The sequence below is a fragment of the Aegilops tauschii genome, chromosome 3, assembly GCF_002575655.3.
Source record: "Aegilops tauschii subsp. strangulata cultivar AL8/78 chromosome 3, Aet v6.0, whole genome shotgun sequence".
Classification (NCBI taxonomy): domain Eukaryota; kingdom Viridiplantae; phylum Streptophyta; class Magnoliopsida; order Poales; family Poaceae; genus Aegilops; species Aegilops tauschii.
Window position 1 is genome coordinate 128,891,338 of NC_053037.3, and position 22,077 is coordinate 128,913,414.

Here is a 22,077-nt window from a genome sequence, read left to right on the forward strand (position 1 = left end):
TATATATTTACTTTTGGGAAATATAAAGAAAAGTTTAAAATAAAAAATAAAAAAGTACATAACGTGGCTGGTGTGTGGCAGTGTGTACTGTCCCGCACTGGGGCCTAGCTCATTTACATGGGGCGCTGAGGCGAGGCACTCTTCCAAAAAAACAAACTCGCTACAGGCGAGGTATAGGCGTGCCCAACAAATGGCACAGGTACCCCTAAAAAAAATGGCACAGGTTTGGGAGGGTCGGAGAGATTTCGAATAAACGGACCTGATCATCAAGCTCAAAAAAGAAGAAGAATAAACGGATCTGATCTTCTTCAGGACAAATTATACCATTGCTCTAACCTGTACCTGATCCGAGTCCAGTTCCCCTGCTTCACCCCCTATTCCATGGCGATGCCGCCGCCGCTCCTCCGACTCCATCCTCACCGCCTCCTCCCTCGCCTCCGCCGCTTCACCTCTGGCCCCGTCCTTCTCCGCCTCAACCCCAAATCCCTCTACGCCACTGCCTCCACCTCACAAGCCGCCCCTACCCCGCCTCCCCAACCTCCTCCCCACGGCCCCTCGCTCCGCCGCGGCCGCCCAACGACCGGCCATCCTCCCGAAGCGCCCCTCTCCTTCTCGCGCACATTCGACCTCGCGGCCCTCCGCGTTCCCGCCGCCGCCTGCGCGTCCCTCGAGCGCCGCCTTCGCGGACACTTGCTCAACTGGCCCCGGGTCCGCAACATCGCCCGTCTCCCCAACGACGACGGCGACGGCCTCGTATCTCTCCCCACGTCACCCGGGTCCTCCTCCGCCCTCCCGCCGACCGCGGTGGCGCGCCGCGAGAAGCTGGCCCGCGAGTTCAATGCCCGCGGCTTCGTGGAGTTCCCCATCCTCGCCAAGATGTCACGGCCCGCCGGGCGGACGCGAAGGGAGATGAAGGGGAGAGCAGCCGGCGGCAAGGAGACCAAGCACGAGAAAGACAAGGTCTATGTCGTGGAGGTGCTGGAGCAGGGAGGGGAGGACGACGAAGACGAATGGAAGGGGTTAGTCGGGGAGGAAGGGTTCGGGAAGGGCGCGTGGCGAGGGGAGCCCACCCGGCTGCTGCTGCTGGATGAGGGTCACGCCAATAGGAGAGTTGATGAGCTCCCGGAGGCCGTCAAGGTGATGATATCTGGTGCCTTTGTAACAGTATCTGTTCAGTGTAGAAACACATCTTAGGGAAGTTCCTATTGAATGTTATTGTGGAGATTGAACAATGGCTGAATGAAGACTGGGGCAATATGCGCTGGTGCTCAGCAGTCAGCACATTGTACATCCTTATACATTATTCAACTGCAGATATGTTACTGGTTTTAGTTACCACTTTTGCAGGTTGTGTTAGAACACGAAGCCAACCAGGGTGGACCTTTTGCCTATGAGCTTGTGCAATGTCAGCTAACCCTGTTCTATGATTACTGGCCAATGAATGAGGTACCATAACTTTTTTTTACATCAGATCTGTACTTCTATATTTTTTTCTTTTGGAAGTCAGAAATATATTTGTTCCCTTTAAGCAACAACAACAACAACAACAAAGCCTTTAGTCCCAAACAAGTTGGGGTAGGCTAGAGGTGAAACCCATAAGATCTCGCAACCAACTCATGGCTCTGGCACATGGATAGCAAGCTTCTACGCACCCCTGTCCATAGCTAGCTCTTTGGTGATACTCCAATCCTTCAGGTCTCTCTTAACGGACTCCTCCCATGTCAAATTCGGTCTACCCCGCCCTCTCTTGACATTCTCCGCACGCTTTATCCATCCGCTATGCACTGGAGCTTCTGGAGGCCTGCGCTGAATATGCCCAAACCATCTCAGACGATGTTGGACAAGCTTCTCTTCAATTGGTGCTACCCCAACTCTATCTCGTATATCATCATTCCGGACTCGATCCTTCCTCGTGTGGCCACACATCCATCTCAACATACGCATCTCCGCCACACCTAACTGTTGAACATGTCGCCTTTTAGTCGGCCAACACTCAGCGCCATACAACATTGCGGGTCGAACCGCCGTCCTGTAGAACTTGCCTTTTACCTTTTGTGGCACTCTCTTGTCACAGAGAATGCCAGAAGCTTGGCGCCACTTCATCCATCCGGCTTTGATTCGATGGTTCACATCTTCATCAATCCCCCCATCCCCCTGCAGCATTGACCCCAAATACCGAAAGGTGTCCTTCTGGGGAACCACCTGGCCATCAAGGCTAACCTCCTCCTCCTCACACCTAGTAGTACTGAAACCGCACATCATGTACTCGGTTTTAGTTCTACTAAGCCTAGACCCTTTCGATTCCAAGGTTTGTCTCCATAACTCTAACTTCCTACTTACCCCTGTCTGACTATCGTCAGCTAGCACCACATCATCCGCAAAGAGCATACACCATGGGATATCTCCTTGTATCCCTTGTGACCTCATCCATCACCAATGCAAAAAGATAAGGGCTCAAAGCTGACCCTTGATGCAGTCCTATCTTAATCGGGAAGTCGTCAGTGTCGACATCACTTGTTCAAACACTTGTCACAACATTATCGTACATGTCCTTGATGAGGGTAATGTACTTTGCTGGGACGTGTTTCTCCAAGGCCCACCACATGACATTCCGTGGTATCTTATCATAGGCCTTCTCCAAGTCAATGAACACCATATGCAAGTCCTTCTTTTGCTCCCTATACCTCTCCATAAGTTGTCGTACCAAGAAAATGGCTTCCATGGTCGACCTCCCAGGCATGAAACCAAACTGATTTTTGGTCACGCTTGTCATTCTTCTTAAGCGGTGCTCAATGACTCTCTCCCATAGCTTCATTGTATGGCTCATCAGCTTAATTCCACGGTAATTAGTACAACTCTGAACATCCCCCTTGTTCTTGAAGATTGGTACTAATATACTCCGTCTCCATTCTTCTGGCATCTTGTTTGCCCGAAAAATGAGGTTGAAAAGCTTGGTTAGCCATACTATCGCTATGTCCCCGAGACCTTTCCACACCTCAATGGGGATACAATCAGGGCCCATCGCCTTGCCTCCTTTCATCCTTTTCAAAGCCTCCTTGACCTCAGACTCCTGGATTCGCCGCACAAAACGCATGCTGGTCTCATCAAAGGAGTCGTCCAGTTCAATGGTAGAACTCTCATTCTCCCCATTGAACAGCTTGTCGAAGTACTCCCGCCATCTATGCTTAATCTCCTCGTCCTTCACCAAGAGTTGGCCTGCTCCGTCCTTGATGCATTTGCTCCCTTTAAGCAATTGAGAAAAATTATTTTTACAATCTAAATCCCCCCCCCCCCCCCCCCCCCCCCTTTACAAAAACTTGAGCATGATTTGTGTTGAGGGTTTAAACTCCTGAAACTGGCTTCATGTTGCGTCTTATTTCCAACAGAATTCACAAGTACATTGAAGCTGATGTACAAACTTGCTCCAGCATCAAACAAAGATAGTTATACATTTTGTTTCTTTGGGCAGTGTTACCTAGGCATGGCAAGACTACTCAGCTTCTGTAACAAACATTAAGATTCACAAGGAACTGACAGTTTCCTAGGATCCACAGTTTACTAATGAAGGAAAAAAATTGCCATTGTAAAGCTCTTTTCATTCTATTTTGTAAATGTTTTTCCTCTTCGAGCTGTTACTTAATAGGAAAACTGATACATCAGTAACGCGCACACACCGGCCCCAAGGCTGTGCACAAGTCACCCAAGCTAGCAGATCCGACATCCTACAACACCACGTCGGTTGAGCTGCTGCTCTGGCTTCTGAAACATTGCGGTTTCGGAAGCCGCTGCCCTGGTTTCCTCCCATCGCATCCACCATCCCCACCGGCAAACTGACAATGGGAGGAGACCTGAGGCCCTTCCAACCATGGGGAGGCTGTCGCCTGCTTCTTTAGAACCAGAGCTTGGATCTTCACCCAGGGAGCTAAGATCCCATCAGAAGGAGCGAGATCATAGCTCTGCGATGATGCCTCCAAGGAGGGGAACAACACCTAAGGCGCTGTCATCGCTAGGGCCGACTAAGGTCAGAGCTATGTTTTCACACCAAGTTCGGATACATTTGCTAAAATAGCCGCACCAGCCTGGCCGTACAACTTACAATGAGCCATCGGCATCATCGACCACTCCGTCAATCCCAGGAAGCAACCACCATGGCACCTCATGCCCCAATGTACCACCGCCATGCCCTCGAAGGCGCGTGCTGGCACACCTCCATCTGGATCTGTAGGTCTCTCCGGCCGCTACATATAAGCAGTCGACATCATCTGTGGACCACAGCGATGCACTGACCTAGGGCTGCTGCTCTGGCTTACAACGCACCCTCAACAACCATTCCTCGCAGGCCCCAGCCCACAACACCACACCGGCGCTGCCGAGCCTAGGATCTGGGTCACCAGCACGCCCACACAGCTCTGCGTTCCCGTCGTGCGCCCACAACAGCCACCACTGCAAGCCCAGCCTGCCCACGCGCGGCTGCAGAGCCTCCGCCACCGCACGCTAACCATGCCGCTAGTCTAACTCCGTCGTTTCTCCACTGAGTTCAATAGAACGACGTGGCGTCTCCTCTGTGAGCTCTGCTGCCCACAAGCGCGCAGCGCCGCTGCAACAAGCTGACCAAGCCCCGCTGCCGCTGTAGCTGCATGGGTTTTGCCTGGGGGCGTCTTCGCCAGCGGCGATGGGAAGGAGTAGGTCGGGGGGGGGGGGGGGGGGGGGGGGGGGCAGCTGTGGGGATTGGTTCACGGCCCGAGTCCCCTAGGTTAGAGCAACACAGGGGCCGGTGTCGTGAGAGTATTCCCCAGGTTAAAGGAAAATATCAACTGGACACTGATGGAAATTTAGCATAATAGCCTTTTTTATTAATTCTAGTATATTGGCTTTTTTTTTTAAGTTTGTGGGTGTTCTAGAACCCTAACTTGTGGAAATTGAATTGTTGGGCTTCTATTTTGTATTTGCATCTGATGCTTGTGTTGTCCAGGTAACACTGCCTTTGCAAATTCAGGATTCAGGAAAAACATCAACCTGTTCAGGTAGATTTAACTGTCATTACACTGGGTCAGTTTCTAGTTGTGGTAATGTTCAGTTCTTAGTTCAGAGATGTGTTCACAGAAAATGCGATCAATATATCTTTTTGCGTCATCGTATTGGCAAGAAAAAAGATATGGTCAGATAGTTGCCACTTGCCACCTATGAAGTGTTGTCTGACTAATATTTCTCTACTGATATGGCAAGTCTGCGGCATTTGTTTTCTGTCCAGAAGCTAATGCATCATGACAGAAATATCTATAAATTCAGATATTCACGTGAATGTTCTGGAAATATGAGACTAAAACTATCATGTTCTCGCATCATTATTTGTCCATTCCATGATCTATGTGATCCACATGAAGAATTTGCATTATTTTCTCCCTTGTTCTGCACCTTGTATATTGTTTAAATAATTTGATTTCAGTTTATGTTGTGTAGGTCTTGGAGGCATTACTTCCTGAAGGGATAATCATTCCTGCAGGCTTTGAGACAGTAGGACATATTGCCCACTTGAACTTGAGGGATGAACACTTACCTTATAAGACACTTATAGCTCAGGTAATTTCTGAGTACATAATGGTATGTTGTTTCTTAACCATATTTTGGATCTTCTTTTTTAATTCGAACACAACTTGATTCGACATGCAGGTCGTTCTAGACAAAAACAAGCCAAAGATCCAAACTGTTGTCAATAAGATTGATGCTATTCAAAATGATTACAGAACTATGCAACTTGAAATCTTAGCTGGCCACGATTCCCTTGTTACAACAGTTATTGAGAGTGGCCTTCGTTTTCAAGTTGATCTTGCAACAGTGTATGTTCTTATCCATACCTCTTTTGTTTGTTCTGGCCACATTTCGAATTTTTTGTCATTCTTAAATCACAATAAAGTTAGTGAATTGTTAGCATAAAAAGATGCAAGTTCACTAATGTGAAGCCTTCGTTTTTTATGATGTGTTGCTGTGAATAGAGATTGAGAGTGGCCTTTGTTTTCAAGTTGATCTTTTTACAGTGTATGTTCTTATCCGCACCTGTTCTGTTTGTTCTGTCCACATTTCGGAATTTATGTCATTCTTAAATCTTAAATCACAATAACATTAGTTTCATTGTTAGCATAAAAGGATACAAGTTCATTTGCAATTAATGCGAAGCTTTCAGTTTTTATGATGTGCTACTGTGCCATAGTTTAGTGGCTAAGAAGCTACTTTTTTCTAGTCACGATTGTTAAAAAACCCTAATTTTCCTTTTTTATTCATAAGCTATTAAGAAGTCAAGCCTTTGTCAAATTCATCCTAATCTAGATAACCTTGGGTATGCCTAGCGTCTAAAACTGTAAATAGGTCAATTGAAAATGTAGTGCATTCTCATGTCCATCATGAGGATTTACTGCTTCTGTTAAAAAACATGACATAACATGTACTAGTTAATTATTCTAACTTTTACCACCAATAAAAGCTACATAAGATGGGTATGTGAAACTGGTAATACTTTTTGTCGGACATACATTTTTGTTTACTAGTTAACTATTTTTTCCTAGGGTATAAATATAAAAGTGATGCTCAAGTTACATGTTGGAGAACATTCCAATGTCCAGTATGTTGTTTTCTGAACGGAAGGAGTAGCATGCAGATAGGCATGAAATGATTTGCTAACGCATGGTGCAAAATCAGGCAAGTTCTAATGCCTCAGGAGCAAAAACAATAATGGTTCTTTTTTCCACACTTCGCCAATACGAAAGGATTAGACTTAATTAATATGTCTGGCTTCCTAGGCTTGATTTGGTCAGTACCAGACTACCATGCATTGCTGGGCCAAACTGGGCTGTTAACAAACAAAATTTATCTAGAGCGTCATAAATTGCAACAGTAGTAAAAGATGCTTTGGTGGGTCAGTAATTTTCACAAAATGACATATTGCTTGGTTAAGGATCCTAATTCATCAAGCGTGATACAGGCAAATAGTGGCTTATAAAAGTTTTTTCCGGATGAAAGAAGCAGCTTACTTTTAGATTGTTGTCATTGGAGCAAAATTGCCTTCAATATTATTGAGGAAAACTGGGAGACGGTGTCTGGTTCAAAGTATACTTGTTTCTGAAGTGTGAATTCCATTTGCTTGGGCCTTGGAGAGTGGAGAACTGGAGACGGCAGCACTGAATACACAATACTCTATGCTGTTGACACAATGTCTGAACCTGAAAACCTGTTACTATAATCTTGTGTCTTGCTCGTGCCTGGTTTCTAAAATTAAGTAGTCCCTCCGATCCAAATTACTTGTCCCTGAAATAGATGTATCTAGATGTATTTCTGTGCTAGATACATCCCTTTGAGCGACAAGTAATATGGATCGGAGGGAGTATGTTTTTATCTTCCTTAAGTAGTAGCGCTGATTAAGTGTTAATTTTTTTGTTTGTTTTCCAATTTTATAATGTTTTTCTTTCCAATATTAATGACTTATGATGGCTGGTACAGCTATTGGAATTCTAGATTATCAACAGAAAGGCAGAGGCTTGTCAACAATATCTTTCAAAATTCTGATGTTGTATGTAAGTTCCAGCTCTGCTTGTTTTGAGTATATATAGTTTTGGTGAATGCTGGTGTTAGTTTACTGAACTTAGTTTTCGTAGTCCCACAATATAACATGATGGAACTCCGCTCAGGCTACATTGCCCATATTGGCCCTAATTCATGCATCATTAAGTTGTAGAATAATTGTCAATAAACTATAGAACTTAATGTTGCTAATGTCGTGTTGAAACTGACCATTTCGCTAAACTGAGCTTTTCGCTTAACCTTGCTTCCCCTTGCACAACTAACTATTTGATGTTTTATCCTCATGCAGGTGATGTATTCTCTGGTGTTGGGCCAATAGCAATTTCAGCTGCAAAAAAAGTCAAATATGTTTATGCAAATGACCTAAACCCAGCTGCAGTCGAGTACCTTGAGCAAAACATTGTTCTTAACAAACTTGAGAGAAAAATTGAGGTAATTGCCACAATTGTACTTCAAAATATGCTAGGGTAGCACCAGTGCATTTATTTTGTTTGTCTAGATCTATGTGGGAGATGTAGGCCACTTATTAGCATTAGCTGTGCTAGTCGTTATAGTTAGCTGCAGTATTTATTTGGATAAAATTATATTATCTATTAGATATATACTATTGAGTTCTATCAGGGCTAATATAACTATCTATTTGGTAGTTGACCTACCTTTCAGAATTAAGCAATAAAATAGATCAATCTGGTTTTTCCCAAGGCTCTTCCTCATAGTCCATGATCTCCTCCCTTCAAGCCAAGCAGGCCATCTTCTGTATGGTACCTACCATGCTGACTAGTGTTGATAAATATTGTTCCTAGCTTTTAGTTATACATCCCATAGAAGAATTGAAGATACTGTCCAAGGGGATAAGATCAGAATCCGTATATAAAGGAGGACGTATACTCCATTATCAATGAAGCGATGAATGAATCTAAGTTATTTTCAGTCTTCTTTCTTAGCATAATTAGCATTAGTATTCTGGTATGGACGAGAGTATATGCCAGGTATAATTCAATGTTTAGTATTTTTTGCGTCTTCATGAGTTTGAGGTGAAAGTTGCTAGTAATCTTCTGTTAACCAGGTATATAACATGGATGCCAGAAGGTTTGTTAATGCGATGTACTCAAGCCAACATGTGCATCCAGTCACACAAGTAGTAATGAATTTGCCCAAGGATGCTGCAGAATTTTTAGGTGATTGTACTTTCCTGAGTAGTTACCTATTTTCTTTTTAATGGTGTAAGCCGGATTGGCTTTACTATTAATAATTTTCCTGGGTGAAACCTCGTTCAACATGCTGTGTGGGATTTTGGAAATTATACTGCAAAGGATCATATGCACTGAGTTAACCTATGTCTCCTCCGTTGCTCACTCTTTCTCATCACCTTAGGTATTTATGTTTTATTAAGATATACGAGAAAAACAAAAGTGCGCTTGTTTGGACTGTTTGGAGTTGCTCTAGTCTGCAAGCCACAGCTCTGGCACATGAGCAGCTTTCTGCGTAGCCAGCTTGACCTAAGGGAAAATTAACATGTGAAATGAAGAACACGCTGCTCTAGATTGAACTTCTATAGTTGAGGAAACATGTTGTAAACACAAATTTGTAAAATCTATCAGAGTAGAAGCATAAATACTTTTGTTTGTGATGTGACAAAGAAAGGCCCTTGCTCTGGTGGTCCTAGTACTGGATTCGACTTCCTTTGAGACCTAAAGTTCATGGCCTAGTTGCTGTCGGCGGGGTCAAAGACGGGGTTCCCTCGGGTCCTTCCTGGGGAAGCCACCATGGTGCCACCGTACTTGAGGTCTGGCCCAACGGACTCTGAAGGGGTGCTCGGGGGATCCCCGTCAGGCGTTCTCCCCTTGAGGAGCAAGGACCACCCGTCATGTCCAATCATCCCCGAGGACAAAGGGAGGACATTGTTGAAGAAGGCCATGCTATGGCAGGTGCGACGTCAGGATGCGTGTCGGAGTAGGCAAGTGTATGAAATGTGTCCTGACCTTTGTGAGTAGACGATTGATGGGAGGTCTCGAAGGCCAGGTGAGCCTGCAGTGGTGCACATCATGGTATGGCCTCCTTTCTGACCGTCTGGACTCCGAATCGCTAGGGCCCTCCAAGTACAAAAGGGGCAGATGCCATTTGTAGCAGTGTAATAGGCTAGCTGAAATTCTACCAGATCAATAGACACAAAGAACACAAGGGCAAGAGTAGGGTGTTACACCTCGCCGGTGGCCCGAACCCGAGTAAATTGCCTTCCCGTGTTGCGCGGAGTGAGGGAGTGTTTTAACCCCTAACCGGACGATCTAAGAGTTGCATCATAGCTCCGATATCGACGATCACCCGTCGACATCTGGCGCGCTAGGTGGGGGGTTAAGGCTCCAATCTTCTCCAGCAAACATGCCAGCTTGAGAACCACGCGTGTAGCGATGCCGACGCCTAGTGCCGACAACCCGCTGGGGCATCTCTAAGGGTGGAGCAACATCACGGCGCGCGTGGCAACTCGCGTGCGGGGTGCGCCCCCCGCTCGTGGCGACTGTCGTCGCCTTGGCGCGACGGCTCACAAGCGCAATACGGCGGTGGCACTTCAAAGCTCGTTGGCATAGGCCCCGGGGGCTCCCTTGACTCTTGTGTCCCTGCAAGGGACCCTGTGCGTCTCAGGGACGACCGTGACACCAGGCATGGCAGCTTCGACTCTTGAGGACAAAGAACGTGGTCCTGAAGGGTCGCTTCGGGCAGAAGTACCATGTGTGCACCCATATGTTTCTCCTTCGATTATGCATTGCATTAGTTTTGGGGTCTTCACCTATCGGCAGATCATTGTCTATGGCCAGCTGTAGGCCCTGGTCTCAACAAAAGGCTCGCCATGATCAAGCTAGCATGAGAAATGCATGGCCTTTCCCCATAACATGGCAACAAGGTGACTGTGCTTGGGGTTGACCTCGGGCACCACTGCGCTCTCTCGGGCAGTGTCGCGACGTGTTAAAGGAACCTGGTGTTCTCTATGATAGTTTGATCGGTCAGCCCAAGTGATGGCCGACCTCACAGCGGCATAATAGCCGCCGTTAGGGCACTTTCTGCATGTGTAGGAACACATGAGAAGGTGCAGAAGGCGACCTAGGCTGAGCCGCGACAACGTCGGGGCCTGATCCGAAAGCAGAAACCTCACAGGACAAAATCTTGCAGTTTTTTCCCTCGCCCAAGTTTGCTTGTTTGATGTCATTCCGCTCACTGCCGTACGCTACCTGTCAGAAAGGGCGCCCTTGGACAGGCGCGTCCGGGGGTGCAACACCCCTGAGAAGCGATGCTCTCCTCGGTTTTGCTTTCAAGTCTGGCTTAGGCATCTCGCGGCAGGCACACGTGCTCGGGGCCCAAAGAGATGTGGGGGGAAAAGTGACATAAGATACCGCAGAGGATGGATGTCAATGGCTGTTTGTAATAACAGCCGAACCTCCACGTTCATTACAGATAAAAGAGAAAATGCACACTAACCATGAAGTAGCGAAGAGTCGCGCGATAAGTTTTTTTTACACAAGCTCTCTGGCCCGAGAAGCAAGAAGAAAGAGTGAGGGAGGTGGTGCGCACTAGCGCACTCAGGAGTGCCCCTGGGCACTATCGTCAGCCTCGACAGTGGCTCCACCCGACCCCGCAGATTCACAACGACAGAAGCGGCGGGCAACCTCCGTGGCGACGGCCCAGACTGCTTCACGATCACGAGTTGCCGCCTCGTGTACCGGCCCCAGGTGCGTTGGCTCCACCGTAAATTGGGAGTCGCGATCGTGGTAACTGGCTAGCACGTGCTCAACCACCGTGGCGGCCAGGCCGCGACACTCCTTGTCCGTCACCTGTCGGATGGTCGTGAAGAAGGCACGAAGACCAGTTGCAAATCTCTCAAGGCCGTCTGCGATCCCCACAATGCCCTCCATTGTTGTGCGTATGACGATGAGCTCGAACTCAGCCCCCATCACGTCGGCATCCACGCGGCTAAAGGAGAGGCGCAACGCGACAAGACTCTCCGTCCTCGCCGTGCTAAGCTCCCGGTACAACCGTTGGTGGGTGTCAGCCCTCTCCTTGTGCCCCTCCGCTTCGGTACGCTGGCTCAACCTCCTTGTACAGGTCTTGCTTGGCGTGGTCGCTGATCGACAGGAGGGCACCAAGGTCATCCCGAGCTTTCTTGGTTGCCACCAGCTTCTTCTCCAGGGTCTCGGTGTAGCGGCTCTTCTTTGCCTGCCCCTTCTCTATGCGACAAACCTTCTCCTGGTGTCAAAGCTCCTGGCTCTCGAGTTTTGAATCGAAGGAGCGGCACACGTCGGTAATACGAGCTTCGACAAAGCCCTCGAGCTCGAGCTCCCGTGCCTTGAGGCTTCTCTCCTTGGAGAGTTGTACCGATTACTGGGCTAGCTCTTCCTCGTTCGGATGGCAGCCTCACGAAGGGATATCAGATCCTCCCGTTGGGACGCCCACTGCTCACGCTCAAGTACACAGGCGTTGCATTGGGCAATCACTTCATCCCACACACATGGACATCTGCCTCGAAAGCAGTCAGGCGCTGCGCCTCAGAGAGAATCTCCTGCTCCTGCTCGACGACCTCCTGGATCCTCTGGGAAAAGGCCTTCTGCCTGGAGTTTTTCAGAGTCCGCAGAGAGACGAGCATGGGTGGCGGCCAGGCGTTTTTGGAACTCTGCCTCAAGGGCAGCCACCTCGGCGAAGAACCGTTCAAGCTCCCACACAGCTTTGTGGCCTCGATCGAAAAGCTCGTTGGGGGGAGGCGGCGGCCATGCACCACCAGATGGTGCGTGCCTGGTATTGCTGGGCATGCACAAATCAAGCAAGGATGGATCCGCGACAACCCCAGGCGGCGTCGCCATCGAGGCTCCTGATGGTCAGGGCGGCGTCCCAACCCTGCTCCCGTCCACGGCGGCGGGCATAGTCATCACCCTGCCCCTGACAGCGCTCGGTCAATTCCTTGGAGGGGCTTTGATCCTGCCATCTCCATCGCCGAAGCCTTGGCCGTAACGTCCTCTGGGGATGGCGCTGACGCCGCTGCTGTGGCCTCAACACCAATCCGCTGCAACCTTCTCAAGGTTCCCATCCTCCTCGACTCCTACCCCCGCGGCGACCATGGAGAAGTCTCCGATCGGGGCCACAAGAGGGGATCATCCTCAGGTTCGGCCTTGGCGTTTTCCCCCATACCGATAGTTTCCGCACCCCCAGTTGATAGGATCACTCTGCGGGTCTCCACCGCCTTTTTCCTCGTGTCCGTGGCATCGAGGGTGGTGCTCGTCAACACCGAGGAGGTTAGGAGGGCGCATCATCTCCCACACCGGTCGCGTCCGCGACTCCGACCACCGTCGCGATCTTCGGCGACCCAGGCGGCGCGGAGGCTTCCTCCGTCACTTTCTCCTGAGTCGCGTCGTCTAGGGGCATCGCCATGGGCCCAGGGGTCTTGTTTCCTTCATGGTGCGTCGAGAGTGAAGGGGTCTGTTCGGGTCCATTGGCCTCTGCAAGTGGTACCTTTGGCCCCAAGGATGCCTCGGTTTTCACTGCCGGCTCCAAGGCCTCCCCACGTGCCCTCTCTACCTCGTTGTCCCCAGCCCCTGGGTGCTCGGGCTCCATGTCAGGCGCGGGGACATGCTGTCAGGACTAGGAAGTCTGGGATCCCCGACAGGCAAGGGGACCTCCGGGAACTCCGTGTTCGCGTCATTCGCGGGGGTGTTCAGGGGCTCAGGGGCTGTGACGGTCCCGGATGTGGCTTCCCCGGGCTAAAGAGCCCTCACCCTCTTGGCCAGCCTGGGTGGTATGACGAATGTCAGCAGCTCCTCGACGTAAGTTCCAAGTCACAGAAAAGAGAAAGGATCGGAAAGCTCCTGCGACCAGGCGATGAACCCATCGAGAAGCATTGCCGCTCTGACCATCTTCTCCCTCCAGACCCTCGGTTGGGGCGGGTGGCGACGGGGAGGGAGCTGTCGTCGGAACTTGTTGGTGTGGTCTCTTCGGGTGGCCCAGGCGAGCGGCAGGGTCATGCTGGCCCTACACCGTTGGCCCCGTCGCCGGCGGGTCACAAGATTTTGGTCTGCTAGTGCTCGTATTCCGCGAGTGTCGAGGAAGTCCTCGACGAATCATGGTGCTGGTGGGATCGTCGCAAAGGGGCAAGACATTGGCCAGAAGGGTGGCGCTCTTGTGCGAGCTGAGCAACTGCCAGTGGTAAAGCTGTTGCCTTGTGATTATGAGGTCACGGGTTCAAGTCCTGGAAACAGCCTCTTACAGAAATGTAGGGAAAGGCTGCGTACAATAGACCCAAAGTGGTCGGTCCCTTCCCCGGACCATGCGCAAGCGGGAGCTACATGCACCGGGCTGCCCAAGGTCGAGCACACTGTCGGGCCCTAGAGGGGAATGTGACCGACATCCTCGATTCTGGTTTACTACCGCGCGGGGCAGTTACTGTCCTGCAGCAACATCAAATGGCGGTGGAGGAAATCCGCCACCACCATCTCACAGTGCACCCGCGCCTTTTGAGCTCCATGATCCGCGTCGTGATCGGGCTCAGCTGCTCGTCGTCCGAGGACTCAGCAAGCGGAAGCGCCAGGCGAGGTTGCCGCAGGCGGGGGGGGGGGGGGGGGGCTTGATGTAGCACCATTCCTCAGCCAAGGTCTCCTCCCATTTGCTCCGGAGTGTCTGATCGATGTATTGGGCGTCGAGCTTATTACGGAAGCGGAAATAGCAGCAACCAACGGCGCTCTCCCCGCTTGACATGCGGAGAGTGAAGTAGTGGCGGAAGAGCGCCACGAAGGGCATAACCCTGACGAACATCTCGCACAGATGGGCGAAGGCGGACAAGATCACGGCGGAATTGGACAGAATTGGGGGTGAGGTGAAGAGTAGATGTTGTAGCTCTCCAAGATGGCAATGAAGAAAAAGAGGGGAGAAGGCCGGCCACAATATGGCCCATGAATATCATGGTCTCATTGGCGTCCGGGCGGGGTGGGAGAGTCGTTGGTAGAACCCCCATTGCTCGAGGGCGGCCGGTAGAAACAATCATCAGCCGCATCCCATCTCGCGCTTCCTAATTCGGGAAGCGAGATTTGGGGAGGAGAGCGTCCCCAAACCGCGGCGAAGGTGGCGGAGAGGGGGGAACACTGCCGGTGGACGACGGCGAGGCACCGAGAGCCTTGCCTTTGCCGCTTTGGAGGAAGGTTTTGCAGGGGCCATGACCCTAGTAGGGAGAGATGAAGACCAAAGGCGCGTTCGGATGTGCTGGTTTGGGCTAAAGTTTGGAACCAATGGATGACCCGCGAGATTGGAGCGCCTGGTTATATGCAACAGAGGGGCGGGGGGGGGGGGGGGGGTTCTCGTACTAGAAGTCCCTCCCCCATTATTGCTTCCACGTCCGCTTTTCGTGGAGGTGGATGGCGGTTCAACGGTGCGTGCCCAAGGATCGAGGAGACGCCTCGTTTAAGGTAGCACCCACTGTTGGTGTGAACTGGATGGCGCCGGCATCGGCTTCCCCCTTATGGTGGGCCCACCCACCCTTCCACAACAACCGTTGTCTATGCAATCATGCCCGAGTGGTGGGGCCGGGGGCTACTGTCGGCGGGGTTCCCTTGGGTCCTTCCCGGGGAAGCCACCATGGTGCCACCGTACCTGAGGTCCAGCTAAACGGACTCTGAAGGGGTGCCCGAGAGATCCGTCATTGGGTGTTCTCCCCTCCTTGGGGAGCAAGGACCACCCGTGAAATCCAATCATCCCCGAGGACAAAGGGAGGACATGACTGAAGAAGACCATGCAGTGGCAGGTGCGACGTCAGGATGCGTGTCGGAGTGGGCAAGTGTATGGATGTGTCCTGACCTTGGTGAGGAGACAATTGATGGGAGGTCTTGGAGGGCAGGTGAGCCTACAGTGGCGCACGTCATGGTATGGCCTCCTTTTTGGCCATTCGGACTCCGGGTCGCTGGAGCCGTCGCCATTTGTAGTAGGCAGGTTGTAATAGGCTAGCTGAAATTCTATAAGATCAATAGACACCAAGAACACAAGAGCAGGAGTAGGATGTTTCACCTCGCGGTGGCCCGAACCCGGGTAAATTGCCTTGCCGTGTTGCATGGAATGAGTGGAGTATTTCAACCCTGGCCAAACAATCTAGGAGTTCATCGTAGTTCCGATATCGACAATCACCCGTCGACGGTTACTATGCCGATACAAACAACAACAGGGTGAGAGGTTGTTTAACTTCTGAAATGTCTGCGTCCTAAAAAAGCGGAGAGTTATGTGTGGTTGTTGGTTCTCTGAACATTTCTTAGGGATGACTCGTACTAGTACCCAATGATAGATGACGAAAATATCTGTTGAATTTCACCATCTGAAACATTTAGTGTGTGACCGGTGGCTAGGACCAAATGAGCCAGTTCCCGTGGGACAAGACAATAACAGGTTCATTTCATGCAAATACATACATATTGTTTAACAGGGATTGAAACACATTCTCTCCTGTCTTGTCTCTCTCCCCTCGTTTTCCTTCACCCAATTCCAGTTGCCTCTCTCTTCTTCTCTGCCAGCGCGTCTCGGCATTCCAGACCCCTGTGTTAATCCGCTTAGTTTGCTTCCTAAACGGCAGCTTTTCGGTGCTGATTGTGGATTGGAGGCGGCTCTGCGCACTGGTCATGGTTATTCTCGGCGTCGCCGCTCCTCAGATTCAGCTCTGCCATAGTTTGCCTGGTATCCCTTCAATAACCTCATCTGCTCTGCTGGATTCAATTCTTCTTCCTTCCTCTTGGCTTGCTGATGGGGATCGGAGCTTGGGCCTGTGCCAGCAGCCTGTGGTCATCCTCTCTCCCCCTTTTTGTGTCCATTAAACCCCCCTGTTTCTGTTCTTGCTTCTGTACCTGGTTGTCTGATCTTGAAATCCCACATCTTTTCCCCCGACGACCTGCTTACTTTGCTTCTAATTTGATTTCCAAGAGTTTAGTGCGGATTGATTTCAGGCCTCGGCACGTTTGCTCTGTTTAATCCATGCCTTTGGCTCCAGCCCTTGCCTCAGAAGGTTTCATCCTTATCTTCTGCATTGATGAGAAGTTGATCTGCGTTTCTCTGTTGAGAAATCCTAATCCGAGTCAGCGGACACTGGTGACCTGTGCTTGTACTTCTCTGTCATCTGTGGCGACATTGACTCGTTTGGATACTCAAAGCTTTTAATCTGCGGCGAGTTCTCTGTTCCTCGCTTAAGCTTCTGTCTGGTTTTGGAAGGTTTGTTCAGGAGAGAAGCATACTCTTCTATTCAGATCCACAGCCCCTTTCCTCTTTTCCCTGGCAATGCTTCTTATGCTTTCTCTTTGCGCTGGAGATGCCCTTCCTCTCCTTCGGGCTGGAAGTTCATGCCCAGTGCAGGTGCTTTTTCGATCTGCTGTTAGCTGTGGCTGTCTGAGCCCTTCTATCCTTCTCTTCCCAGTGGACGCGTTGACATCGGAAGGTCCAAGAGTATCATCCTTCATTTTGAGCGTCTCGGGTGCTCTTTTAGCCCTTTCGATCGCTATGGCATGGTGTTCAACAAATTCATTGGCAACAATGTATATCCCTTTCCCTCCTTGCTTGGAGACACTCTGTCCGTCATCATCCTCGTTTTGCCGGCGGTGACCAGGTCTGAAGCACGTGATCTCTGTTTCGCCAGTGGTGGCCAAGATATTGTTGCTGATCAATTTTCCTCGGTCGGCGGCCACGGGTTGCTTTTGGGCATATAGGCTAATAAGTGGCTGCCAGCGGCGAGACTTGGCGACGAGGAGCCTGTGTGGATGCGCGGAAGACAGGGAGTGTCGCGGTGGCAGTTGGCAGGAGCGGAGCCACGTTGGAGCCAACCTGGGCTGTGGCCTGCCCAGCCAGTTGACTGTAGCTCCACTGGCAGTTGGAGATATGTTTCTTGAGGCATGGTGTTCAATGCATATAGTCACAGTTTATGAGGGGCATACATGTAATTTCCTTTTTTCATGCTGCTCACTTTGTAATTCTGGATGTAACTCTGTAGTCTTTGTGCTCAATATAATCACAGTTGACGTTTGCCAAAAGAAAATTGTTTAATGCATCATTGTCCGGATAACAACTATTCAGTGAAAACTACGAAGCCAAATAGTTAAATGGGGGACAAAATATTGAACTGATAGGAAGGCATCATCTAATTACATTCTTCGATATGAATTATACTTTAATTATTTGGCACACAAGCTAATATCAACTGTTCTCTAGGATTTTAAATCCAAAGTTGTACATAGGGTCTCTTTTATTTGAAGGATTTCCAAAGGATTGTGGGAGGATTGAGGATTCCCAAACACCATTCGAGTCATGTACTCCCTCTATCCCATATATAAGATGTTATTGGTTGTAGTAACATATATTATGGGTTAGTATTCAAAATGGCATGGTGTTGGCTCAATCCTGTGTTTCGGTAATCCTGTGAATCATACAGGTCGGCCTGATTGAATGTCAAGCCCCCCCCCCTCGCGCCGCCTTCCCCACGGGCGACTTTGGAGGCGACGCAGCCCCCGAGCGCTCCCTCCCCTCCTGCTCCCCTTCCACCTGCCGCCGCCGGGCAAAGCCCTGGCGGATCCGGCGGCGGCAGGATTTCGCTCCCAGGCGGCCTCCCCCCTCGGAGCGTGGGGCTCGACGAGGCTGACGGAGCTGTGCTTCTTCGGGCCTAGGGTTTCGCGACGGCGGCCCCAGATCCAGAGGGTCGGGCCTCTGGACCTGGCATGGCGAGCACGTGGGCGGCGCGGTGCTACCCTTTGGAGGCGCGGCTGCGGCTGCTTGGCTGTGCCCCGGCGGATCCGGGCGGCGGAGGCTGTGGGCCGGTGCGGCGGCGGCCATGGACGGCGACGGCAAGGTGCATGTGGCAGGTCCCCGCGACGGTGCCACTAGCCCTGCTCGACGCGTCCCCCTGCGGTGGCTGGCCTTGTCTGGCAGCCATCCGGCAGTTGCTACTCTGCACTGGCTTGTGCCTCCCTACATTGACGGTGACGATACGTGGTTTCCCTTTCAGTGCTGGTGGTCCTCTCCGGTGATCTGCTTCCCCGTCTCCTGTCTGCTCTGCTTCGGCTGTTTGGGGTTCTGGTCTTGGCTGGGCAAAATCCCTGCGCGGCGATGGCCTGCGCTGACAACGGCGACACCTGAAGGTGCCGTTACCTCCATGGAGGCGCTGTCATGGCCCGGACTGGATCCTCTCCTCGAGCACTAGGGGAAACCCTTGGTCCGGTTCTCTGGACAAGGCAGCGGCGGCGTCGCAGCGCCGTTCCCTTCTTGAAGGCGCTGCTTGGGTCGCACTTGGAGTCCCTGACGCGGCAGCTGGAGATGGTGGCCTCCCTGGTCTTTCCGGCGAGGTTTGCTGGTAATGCGATGCTGTGATGAGGGTTGCAGCATAGAGCGTGGGCGTCCGGGGCGCAATGTACGCCTGCGCCGGCATGTCCAAGACGATGGCTTCGCTAGTTTTGGCTGGGTCCTGCCATCCACCTGCCATCTCCTAGGCACATATGGGTGGAAGGTACGTTGGCTCGGACAGCCCTGGAGATGCGGTCTTCTTCGGAGGCGCCTGGCAACAGCTGTGACGCGGCCTTGAGGCTCTGTGTCTAGCTTCCTCGCCATTCATGGTTGGAGGCTGGACAAGGCAAGACCTTTCGTCATTGCGGTCTGTAGTTGGTAGCACCTCCTCACCTGCTCGTCGGTGAGGACGATGGTGTGTGTGCGTGTGTCCCTCCTCCTGGGAGGTTGTACCTGTACTGCTGTTCTCTTCCTGTTCAATGAAATGAAACGCAAACTCTTTTGTGTTTTCTCGAAAAATAGAGGCCGGCCTCTTTGGTTCATAGGATTTTATAGGAATTGCAGAGGATCTATTCATGAGGATTTTTTCCTCTGATGCTTGTCTGGCTTGTAGGATTATGAACTGCAGGGATTTTCCTATTGTCTACCTTGTACGCAATTTTGAAGGAATATTTCCATTGGCGCAACCTCATGGAAGATTTGCTTTGTTCCTATGACATGAAAGTTCCTGTGCTTTTTTTTGCGACGACATCGAACAATTTTGATGACCCATATGTGTTTCAATTCATGTAGGATTTCAACATGCATGACATCTGAATCTCACACTTTCCTTATTCCCGCGTTTTCAGAATCCTGTAAACCAAAGGTGCAAATTTGGAACTCGCTGTCCATTATCATGTTATTGCTACTAGCACCGTACCATTTCTTTTTGTAAAGGGATTTAATTAACTAGATGTTGATTTACACCGAATATGTTTGACGAGCCTATTCCAAATTAGTTGTCCTGGGACAAGGCATTCCAAGTCCATATATCCATATAAAGCAGGGACAGCAGACGCATAAGTCCTTGTTTTAGAACACTGGCAATATGGCTTTTGAAGTCGAAGAAAGAAGAGGCATTGTTGAAAATACTCTCACAAGGAAATAATTACCTGCCTCTTATTATTATTTTCGCAGGCCAATGTGTTTCCAAAAACATGTACTTTGTTCATTCTAATCAATATATGTTCTTGAAAAATTGGAGGAAAATGTTCTTATAATTTTGCTCTTGTTTTTGTAGATGTGTTCAGAGGAATCTTAAGAAACAGACAAACAGGACACATCGCCATGCCAAAGATCCATGTGTATGGATTCTCCAAAGCCGAGGATCCTGAATATGACTTTCATGAGGTAAATACAATGTTTAGCTCAAACAGTATTCGGTTCTACTGGAATCGGTTATTTCTTTATCTGTGTTACCAAATCAACACATATGCCCCAAATTGCAGAGGATAAATCTAGCATTGTGTGACAGTGTGATGGGCGTCGAAATGCACAGGGTACGGCTTGTTGCCCCTGGGAAATGGATGCTCTGTGCGTCTTTTACCCTTCCAGAATCTGTCGCATATGCAAAGGCGAATTACATTACCTGCTAAATATTTGTAATCAGATGGCTTGCTAGACTAGACTTGACATGAGACAATCCACAAAGCAATTGATCATGATCAAATTTGTAAGCCCACTTGGATATTGAGCATTTACCCATAAGAATAGGATTATTTTCAATGAGTAGTTGTAGGTGCAACTTCGGAAAAGAGAATCTGATAAAGCTTTTCTTGCCTAGAGTCATTGAGTCATTATAAACCTTAATTCTATTAAGGATCTTCCGCGGTCTTATTTCTTTCACTCTTGCTTGAGCCGGATGATGATAAATTCTCATGTCCGGTTCCTTTGGGGGATGGATCCTAAAGAGTTCACCTATCCCAATAACAAAGAAATCAGACTTAAATGATCCTGTATTAAGAGCTAACTTAGCTAAAGGGATGGGACATAAGACGAAGAGAAGTTGTGTGCTCGGCTCTAGTGAGCCATTTTTTTTCTAAAGAATGAAAAATCATATTCCAAAGTTCCAAATAATCTGATTTTTTCCGAACTATTCATATGGATGTATACCACATATGTGTAAAATTTCATGATGAAACACCATACACTGCCCCAAACCTTTCCCTTATCCCTGGTCGCTTTGGTATTGTCGGCCACTCCTATATGAATGACCCCAGCGGGAGTCCCTAGCTGACGCTCGCTAGCGTCAAAAGTACCAGCTTTCGCGCAGGCGCGAACTGAATTGGCCGGCCCATTCGGTGGCGTGATAGCGAAGCGCTACTAAAAATAGAAGTACAAAAAACCGCTCTAACACGTAATCTGGCGACGGCGAGTATGCGGTTTCCACCAGTTGAGCTGCTAAGCTTTTGTGGTTAGTTGATTGCGCAAACTTCTTTGAACACTACGCCGTGACAGATCCAGAAAAAAAAAATCAACCATTGAACATTTTTGTAAATATACGACGTTCAATTTTCGAATAGACAAAGAACATTTTTGGGTACATGCTGAATAATTTTGAAATACACATTGGATATTTTTGTGATGTATGCTGAATATTTTATTAAATATACATTCAATATTTTTTGTAAATATATGATGAACATTTTTTAATTACACATTGAACATTTTTGTGATATAAGCTGAACAATATTGAAATAGACATTGAACATTTTTGTGATATATGTTGAACAATTTTTATGTATACATTGCACATTTTTTTAATATACGCTGAACAATTGTGAATTTTGTATAAAAACTTCTTTTAAAATTGTGGACAAGTTTTGAAATCATGAACAAAATTTGGAATGTTGAACATTTGTTAAAACAAATAATAAAAAGGAAAAGGATAAAGGATAAACGAGAAAGAAAGGAAAAAATAAAAGAAATAGAAAACAGAAACAGAAGAAACAGAAAAAAAAAACCGAAAACCAGTAAAAGAAAAAAAACATGAAAAAACGGTCGAGGGAACCCTCTAGAAGGTTCCTAAAACCGTTTGCCTGGCCCTGCTTCAACGCCCGAAATGGGCCGGCCCGTTCGCACTGCTCGTTCGTGCGCTTCAGCGGAAGCGCAGCAGATGGACGCACGCGAGCGTCAAATAGGGTTCGCCGACCTCAGCCTGCGTCATATAGTTGAAGCATAGCTGAAAACTCCTCC

At 49.3% G+C, this 22,077-nt stretch overlaps 1 protein-coding gene and 1 pseudogene across 2 annotated transcripts; one reads left to right on the forward strand and one right to left on the reverse strand.

The window, feature by feature from the left end:
* Nucleotides 1-317: 317 nt before the first annotated feature.
* Nucleotides 318-20,718, forward strand: LOC109784804 (tRNA (guanine(37)-N(1))-methyltransferase 1). Of its 2 annotated transcripts, XR_012204441.1 has the most exons (10): nucleotides 318-1,137; nucleotides 1,348-1,446; nucleotides 5,461-5,580; nucleotides 5,671-5,837; nucleotides 7,492-7,565; nucleotides 7,862-8,004; nucleotides 8,639-8,750; nucleotides 19,636-19,708; nucleotides 20,123-20,232; nucleotides 20,331-20,718. XR_012204441.1 is itself a non-coding variant. In XM_020343407.4 (9 exons), exons 1-9 carry the CDS (start codon nucleotides 382-384, stop codon nucleotides 20,475-20,477), a joined length of 1,728 nt encoding a protein of 575 aa, XP_020198996.1. In that variant the 5' UTR covers nucleotides 318-381; the 3' UTR covers nucleotides 20,478-20,718. The 2 variants fall into 2 exon arrangements, 1 of the variants encoding a protein (XP_020198996.1); XM_020343407.4 differs by lacking the exon at nucleotides 19,636-19,708.
* Nucleotides 17,845-18,857, reverse strand: LOC141042302 (uncharacterized; annotated as a pseudogene).
* Nucleotides 20,719-22,077: the final 1,359 nt, after the last annotated feature.

Excerpts from the sequence above, each read along its gene's own strand:
- LOC109784804 (XM_020343407.4), top strand. The coding sequence starts at position 382 with ATGGCGATGCCGCCGCCGCTCCTCCGACTCCATCCTCACCGCCTCCTC. Across the intron at positions 1,447-5,460 it reads ATTACTGGCCAATGAATGAG|GTCTTGGAGGCATTACTTCC; the intron begins GTACCATAACTT and ends TATGTTGTGTAG. Across the intron at positions 8,751-20,122 it reads GGATGCTGCAGAATTTTTAG|ATGTGTTCAGAGGAATCTTA; the intron begins GTGATTGTACTT and ends TTGTTTTTGTAG.